This window comes from Pteropus medius, unplaced genomic scaffold (assembly GCF_902729225.1).
Source record: "Pteropus medius unplaced genomic scaffold, Ma_sr-lr_union100, whole genome shotgun sequence".
NCBI classification, from domain to species: Eukaryota; Metazoa; Chordata; class Mammalia; order Chiroptera; family Pteropodidae; genus Pteropus; species Pteropus medius.
Window position 1 is genome coordinate 3,132,740 of NW_024345479.1, and position 8,152 is coordinate 3,140,891.

General features: G+C 53.0%; 1 protein-coding gene across 1 annotated transcript in view; it reads left to right on the top strand.

Moving 5' to 3' along the window:
• The window catches only part of SRCIN1 (SRC kinase signaling inhibitor 1), a 33,091-nt gene that overhangs the window by 9,094 nt on the left and 15,845 nt on the right, over positions 1-8,152 (top strand). The window contains exons 5-6 of the mRNA XM_039873795.1: positions 4,016-4,039; positions 7,706-7,901. Coding sequence (XP_039729729.1) covers positions 4,016-4,039; positions 7,706-7,901 — 220 coding nt within the window. The remainder of the gene's footprint in view (positions 1-4,015; positions 4,040-7,705; positions 7,902-8,152) is intronic.

Genomic DNA, 8,152 nt, shown 5'->3' on the forward strand with positions numbered 1-8,152 from the left:
GCATGTCCCGCAGCACCTTCTGCCCCCCACCCCCACTGCATTGGGAAAGGATAGAAGGTGAGGGTGCCAAGGGTCATACCTAGGGGTGGATCGTGTCTGTGCGTCGTGGTGGGAGGTGGCGCCCTTGGGGAGCGTTACATAGCTCCAGCCAGGAGGGCGGGTGTTTACGTGGACGTGTGTGTACAGGAGTTGAGAGGTGGGTGTGTGCGCCAGTGCACGCGGAGCCAGGGGATTAAGGAGATGCTGTGTGACCCCACTGGTTGTCTGCTGGATGTGCCTGTAGGGGCTCGAGGTCACGGAGAGGGTCACACACTCACCTAGCCCACAGGGGATGTCTGCCCAGGGGAGAGGAAAGACTTCAGCTTTCTGGCTGGGCTAAGGCTCCCAGAGGGCACAGCCCCACCCTCCCAGGGCACAGCATGGGGGAGAAGGGACCAGCTGCAAGCAGAGGGAAGAACCCCACTAAGGGCCCCTAGGATGGGGGAGGGAAGGAGTTAACTCCCCAGCCCCCAGAGAGAAGAAGCTGTTTTCTCTTCCTCCAGGGAGTTGGAAGACTCCCTGGCCTTGCTTCCTTAGGTCTCAGAAAAGTTCTCCCCTATCCTCCATTTCTAAAGCCTTGTGCCTAGAGAGTGGATGGAGGGTTTCCATCTTATCCTCTTAGAACACCTCTCATTTTCTCCCAGCTCCTGTAAGATTCTTCCCTACAGTGATCATGGTGGCAGGGTCTCTCCTGCTCAAACCTCCTTTTTATTTTGCCTCCTCACTGTCCTCTGGGAAGGGAAGACCTCTCCCTTGAGTAGAGGGAGGGAGACAGCTTCTCCCTCGTATTGGAGGTTCTTGCTTGGGCCTCTCCTGGGCCCTTCCTGCCCTCTGCCCTCCTTGGGAGGGACTGGATTCCTGGTGCTGGGAAATCCTCAGAGAAAGGGCCTAGAAGGCTGAGCAGTGGTGGCTGCCAGGAGATGGAGGGAGTGGTGCCAGATGAGAGTATGCAGAGGTATCCTCTTCCTCCTGTGGGCTGGTCCCATTTTATTGGCGCTCATTCATGGTCGAGTATTTGTTGAGGGTCTGCTATGGGCACAGCAGGAGGAACAGACAAACAAGGAAAAGGGTGAGGAGGTAAACGGTGCTGGAAGTTGGATGGGGAGAGCCCCACTTTAGTGAACAAGTAGGAGCCCTCTGCTGTCACCCAAGGCTGTCCTATGGGTTTAACACCCTGGAAAGTGAGAGCGACAGGGTAAGGACGGCATCCCCAAGGACCTCTCCCCACTACGGTTTCCCCCCAAAGGACACTGAGTTGCCAGGAGACTGTCTCATTCCTGGTGGGGCCAACATGGAAGAGGATCATTTTCCCCACTTTCCAGAGAAGACAGAGGGCAGGATTCACTCAGTGTGCTCTACAGGCCAAAGTCTCAGGACTATGATCACAGCCTAATTCCGAGTTCTCCAAGCACAAATGCAGCAACTCTTCATCATTACCACTCTAGTGGGACTTGGCTGGTCTTTGCTGTGGCCTTTCCTGATGTCACTCAGTCCTCTTGCTGGCCTTTGTTGAGGGCGTAGCCATTGTGGCTGTAGACAGGTGTCATCCCTGTCTCCCTTCCAGAAGCACGAGCTGGGCCCCAGCCATCTACACATACTGAGGTGGCTGCGTTGACACTGGGGGCTGGGTGAGGTGGGGCATCTTCTGCTTCTTTTGAATCTCTAGAGAGTGGATGGAGGGCTTCCATCTTCTCTTACCTGACACATTATGTCAGGGACATTGTATGTCAGAGACAATGGTCAGGGTGGCCAGAGGCACTTGACCTGGCTAGAGGTGGGGAATGAGGGATGAAACTTCCTCTTTGTGTGTGTGTGCACTGCTTTGTGTTTCTGCAGCTGGTATGTGTGTGTACATACGTGTGAATGGGTATCCATGGCACTGTGTGTTTCTGCGACCCTGTGGATTTCTGTGACTGGATTGGTGCTTGTGACAGTGTGTGTGAGCAAGTCAGGGTCCTGTGGGGTGTGTGTGTTTGTGTGAGTAGGGGCGATCTACGCATGAATATCTCTGACTGAATTTGTTGCTGGTGTTGTTTCTGACCACAGAGGGCTTCTCTCTAAGTGCTTGTGTCCCTTTGTGGGTGTATTTTGTTGTTCTGGGTGTGCTTGTGGTGATGTCCTTATCAAGGATGTCTGAAAGTCTATGTTTCCCTTGGCGTGGGGCCTGTGTGTTGTGGGGCACTATGGGTGGCCCATGTGTACACAGTGCAATGGTGGTGGTGGATGAGGGACAGCACCTTTCTATTCAGGGCTGTCCATCACCATCGGGACTGCAGATGTGATTCTCATCATAAACCTTTCTGTACCCTCTGCCTGGCTCTGCTTACCCCCAACATGTCCACTCCACTGCTACCCCTCCCTTTCCCAAGGCCACAGGCAGCTGTGGCTAGAGCCTGTTATTCCAGCGTCTCCCCTCTCCTCGGCACTTGTAGGCATCCCCTTGCACCCATGGAAGTGGCATATGGCCATAAATTGTTCCTGGCACTGGCTAGGGCATAGACTTTGCTGTCCCCTTCACCTGCCTGGCATATAACTATTTTTTTTGCATTTCTGGGAGCCAATGCTGGAGGGAGAGGAGGTCATGGGGATAACCTTGGCGAGTGAACCTCTTGACCCTAGCCCTAGCCTGGCGTCACTCCCATCCTAAAGGTCTAACTCAGGGAAACCCTCCATCCCAGTAGCACCCCTTAACTCAGCCCTTGTCCAACTCCTCTTTGTCACTGAAGCATTCAGATGGCCCAGGACACTCTGGTGTTGTGTTCTTCTCCCCTTGGGGCCCTCAATGTTCCTTTCCTCTGCCAATGGCTCTAAGGCTTGGGGAATCTTGTTTGCTGGTGCCAGGCACCCCAGGGCCAGGCCATCTGCTGCCTCTGTCTTCCTGCTGAGGCTGGCACCGGTCAGCAGGGTGCCTTCAGCTTTGCCAAGAACCAGCCCAGCCTCCGGGCTATTCTTTCCTGTCTTTAGCCATCTGGAAGGGCCTTCTGCCTCTAGGGAATGCAGGGTGACCCTAGGTTATTGTAAATGAGGAGAAATCTGAGGCCCCCCCATTCTAGGGGTATAAGGAGCTCTCCTTTCTCATCTATCCAACACCACAGGGTGTTGCCAATGCTCCCAGTCTCCCCAGCACCTTCTGTTGCCCAAGCCTCCCCGATCCATTGCCCAGTGCTGTGAGATGACTGGCATCCGTCCACTTTTCTCTATAATCCAGGTCCATCATATTAACAGGCCACCCTGTCCGGGCCTTGGTTCCCAGCCTCCCTCTTCCACTCCCTGCCTCATCAACCCTCCTAGGGTCTGGTTCCGACCCTACTCTGCTTCACTCAAATACTTTCTGTTGGTCCAACCTGTTAAGTCTATATACTTTCACTCAGCATTTAAGCCTACTCATCTGGCCCCAGCTCCTGCTTTGCAGCCTAATCTTTTACCTTCCCAGGCCCTAAACCCCAGCCAAACTAGAAGATTGACAATTCCCTCCATACACTCTCTGCCTGCCTGCCCCAAGACACTTGCCCATGCCCACCCCTCTGCTTGGCATACCTTTACCCAATCTGAGCTGTTCATTTTTCAAGACCTAGATCAAATGCCACCTCTTCTGGGAAGTTTTCCCTGGCCTGTCACAACCAGATGCCATTTCTCTGACCCTGCAGCTCCCATTCATCTCTGCCAGTGCCTTGTGGGTTCCCCATATCATGGTCATCTGCGCCTTTTCCCACCTGTAACACTCTGAGGACAGTTACTCTGACTAGAATGTGTGGCTTATAATCATCTGGAATGGCTCTCCCCTGCCCCCACCGGCAGGCCTGGCACTGGCTCAGGGCCATCCTGGGAGTCTGTAGAGAATGGGACGTACCAGGCATAGCACCCTTCCTGCTCCTGGGAGGGTGGAGGGCCCATGTCCCAGGGCTGAGTGCTGAGCCCCTGCCCCTATTCTCTCCTCCCAGCCCCTCATAACCATCTCTTCTCTTATTTCTATCAGCAGCCAAACTACTGGAGTTTCAAGGTCAGTGTGTGGTGCTTCTGCTTCCGTGGCAACTGCATGTGCTTTCCCACCCTGCCCCTCCCTGCACATGCTTTGCACAGGGGTGTGCATCTGCACGGGATCTTCTGGTGCGGGTGGAGGGCCTTGGGGCTGCAGGATGTGGCTGCTGCTTTAAGAGAGTCTGGGTTCACCTGCCAGGGGCTTTTGGATCCAACATGGGAGTTTGGGCTACCCCTGCTGGGGATCTGAGCTGGGGATCCTCAGGCTTCCCCAGGCCACGAGGGGCATTTTGGAATGAGAGAATGCCTGATATCTCCCCAGCCTGGAGAGACTGCTGGCTCTGAGGCAGGGGCCTGGACCCCATGATCTTGTAGAGGGCCCTGTTCTCTGAACTCATATTTCATCTTCCAGGGAGGTCCTGTGACTATGATGGGTCTTCATCCCTTTCTTGCTTTTCCCTATGGAGAGCTGATCAGTGCCAGGCAGATTCACAGCTCTGCACTCCAAACCTGTTGCTCAAGTGGAAGGCTAAGCTCAGGGATGCATGCCTTCCTGCCTCCTCTTGAGGGTCTGGACTATCTACAGCTGGAGAGCTGTCTGCTCCTCCAAGGGCATCCTGAGGAACCCTGGGGAAGCACCCTTAGGCACCTCCTCCATCTTCCCTGGAACCAGGCCCAGAGAAGTTAGACTGCTGCTGGTGTCCTGGAGTCTCCGGCCCCTCAAGTCCCAAGTATTATAACGGGAGTTGGGAGGCATCCATCCAACTCCCCAAGTGTCATCTTGCTCCAAGCATTTCGTTCGCATACATTCTCCCAGTAGAGAAGTCCTTGAATCAGAAAATTCTGGATTCATAGAATCATGGCGTCATGTGTAGCCTTTTTGGAGGAGGCAGTAGAGTGTAGGGTTCAATGCCCGAGAGCCAGACTATCTGGTGGTTAATTCCAGTCTGCTATTAACTAGCTAGGTGACCTGAGGCAAGTTACAGAATCCCTTGGGCCTTGGTTTCTCCTTTGTAAAATGGAACAGCAGTATCTGCATCATAGGGCTGTTGTAAAGAGAGAAGAAATGAGATACTGCATGTGCCAAGCACAGTGCCTGGCTCATGGAGAGCCTTACAGGGTAGCTTACCTCATTTTCTATTAGAATCACAGACACTGACTTGATTCCCAAATCAGAATCACCTTGGGAACTTGTTGAAAATCTTGAACCCCAGGCCCCAACTCCCAGAGATTCTGACCTAGGTCCTGGGAAGTGTTTTTAGAAACTCCCAAATGATTCTGCCTACTGCGGACAGGGTTTGGGAACCTCAGATCCTAGTTTGATGGCCCCCTCTCAGGTTCCCTCTGCCTGATCTTTGACCAGGAGTCGTGGCTTCTCCTGGGAACACCTCCAGTGACAGGTGCTCACTGCTTCCCATGGCAGCCCCTTGCCTATCTTTGGGGAGCTCTGCTTGAATTATTGTTTTGTTCTCTTGCCATCTCCCTCCTAACTGGGAAGTCCTTCTGGATGTCTCACTTTCCTCTGCCCTGTAGTCTCAGCCCAGGGATGGAGAAAAGTGCTAACAGGTTTTCTTCTCAAGAGGGTTTTCTACAAAGGCCATGAGAATGAAAAGGTGCCCACGGGGCCAGGATGGAGACAGGAACTGGCAAGGCAGGGAATGTGGGCATCTCTTCCTCCAGGGTCTCCTGGGCAGAGTCCCGCCTTTTCAGCAGTTAGCAGTCCCAAGGATCCCTGCGCCCCTTCATTCTGGTCCCTGTTCCATCTTCTTACTGGTACCTCATTTGTGCCCCCCATGCACTGTGGCCACCCCCTGCTTTTCATCCCTGCTAGCTGCTCATTCTGCCTGAACTCTGTAGCCCCTCATCCATACTTGCGTGGAAATCATTGACCTTCCAGTTGCCTGGCAACCCCATGATCACCTGACTAGAGCTGGTTCCCCACACTGCCTTGGGCTGAGTTGAGAGAGGGGCACAGTCTGGCACTGGTGGTTAGCCTAGCTCTGAGCTGCAGGGTCCAAAGTCTGGAAACGGGCATCCTTCTGATGACTGACCGCCCCCACCTCCGCCCAGTTCCTATACTGCTTCCCTCCTCCCCAGACCTATGCCTACCCACTGGTCAAGGCATTGTGCTTGAGGCTGGATGCCCCCTAAGGTCCCCAAATCTGGCCTTCCATATCCCCAAGCCCTCGAGGCCACTTTGGGGACAGCTGGGCACACTGCCCATCAGAGGAAAATGCTCTCTCTTTTCAAGAGTTCTAATTCAATTGGAACATTAAATTGAGTTAATATGAAGATGATTCATTAGGGGTTAATCAGGATTTAGGGAAGGAGAGAGCTGGGAAGGAGAGTAAATGATTTCTTTTTAGAGATACTTCTACTGTTTCTTAAAAAATTATAAAAGTGATATATTCTGATTGTGTGAAATTCATCCAGCAGAAAAATGTATAAAGTAAAAGAAAAGGCTGTCTCAACCCCAAGATTACCGATGTTAATGGTTTTGAGTGATTTGTTTTTTAAAATAGGCAATTTATTTTATGAAAAAATACAATTGGGCAACATGATTTTTTTCTTGATAATATATGTATATGTAATAAATATATGTATGTAATGCACATAACATAGAATGATGTAGATCTGATTCGTTATCTTTCTTAAATGAATGTCTGACAACAACTAGGTTTGAGGGGAGGGATTGGGGCAGAATGGCAGGTGCCGTGGCCCTAGTGACAGCCATAGCCTTCAGCCAAAAATAGGCTCTTAAAGTACAGTAGAAATCATGATGACCCCTTCCCCAAGGAGAGAGTAATCAAACTATCCTTGAGGCAGGGAATGGTCACTGGGTGACATCCTTCTCTAGCCCCAGCCAGATATCACCCTTAGCTGTAGCTTTAGGGCAAGAGTCTGCCATGTTAGGTTCTGGGGGAGCCCTTTCTGGGAGGCTAGCCTGTTGGCTATATGGCAGCATGTACCTTGTGGGGAGGAGCTGAGGCCTGGCATTTATGCCATGTGTGCCTGTGGATAACACTGGGCTTAGCATGTGCACTGCATGTACTAGGCAGGTAGTCTGTTTGAAACGAGGGTCAGGCTGGCTTTGGGGAGGGGGGTGGGATGGTTCTCCCAGTCACCCTCAGTCAAGGACATCGTGCCTAGCTCTGTGAGTGTTCATACCCCTAGAACTGGAATTCTGGCTTCCCTAGCTCTTTGCTTTCTCCCTTGGCCCTGCTTCCCGTCCCCACCCCACCCCTCTGAACTCTACAAAGGATAAATTCGCCGCTCACAAACCCGCCACTTAATTAATGTCTGGAACTAATGCCCCAATTTGCTCAACGATTCTGCTGCTCACCTCGGTGACAAATTTGTGTTGTTGTTCTTTGGAAGCTTAAAATAGCAGGAGTACCCATGGCTCCCGCTCAGATGGTTTCTTGTCTGGCTTCTCAGGATGCCTGCGTCCTTTACCCACTCTTTGCCTGCTGGGTGTCCCAGGGAAGCCAAAACCCCAAGAGGCTGGGAACTCTCCTGCAGCTACACAGCGAGTCTGGAATCCAGGAGACCCGTGTGTGTGTGTGTGTGTGTGTGTGTGTGTGTGTGTGTGTGTTTCTCGCTAGTAGGGGTTCCCAGGGTCTGGAAGGGGCAGAGGACAGAGCAAAGGGGATCAAGCTCGATTCCTCCATCCGCCCTGCCCCTGCAGACCCGCAGCTCGCGCCACACTCAGGGAGCCCAGCCTGGGCTGGCAGACCAGGCGGCCAAGCTATCCTACGCCTCAGCTGAGTCGCTGGAGACCATGTCGGAGGCGGAGCTGCCTCTAGGTTTCAGTAGGATGAACCGCTTTCGACAGAGCCTGCCCCTTTCCCGTTCTGCCAGCCAGACCAAGCTGCGCTCACCAGGTACTGCCCGCCCCATCCATCCTCCTCCTGGCCACTGGCTCCTCCCCCTGCTCTGCTTGCCCTGGAACTCTTTGCTTTCCCTTCACCATTTCATCTCTCTTCAACCATCTTTCTACCAAGCCTCTGCCTCCCCTCTCCATCAATGCCCCTCCATGCCCCCAAACGATCTCCTCCCTTCAGGGCCTCTCCCTCTTCAGCTTCTCTTCCCAGCTCTTCTCCATCTCCATCCCTCTCTCTGTCTCTCTGTCTCT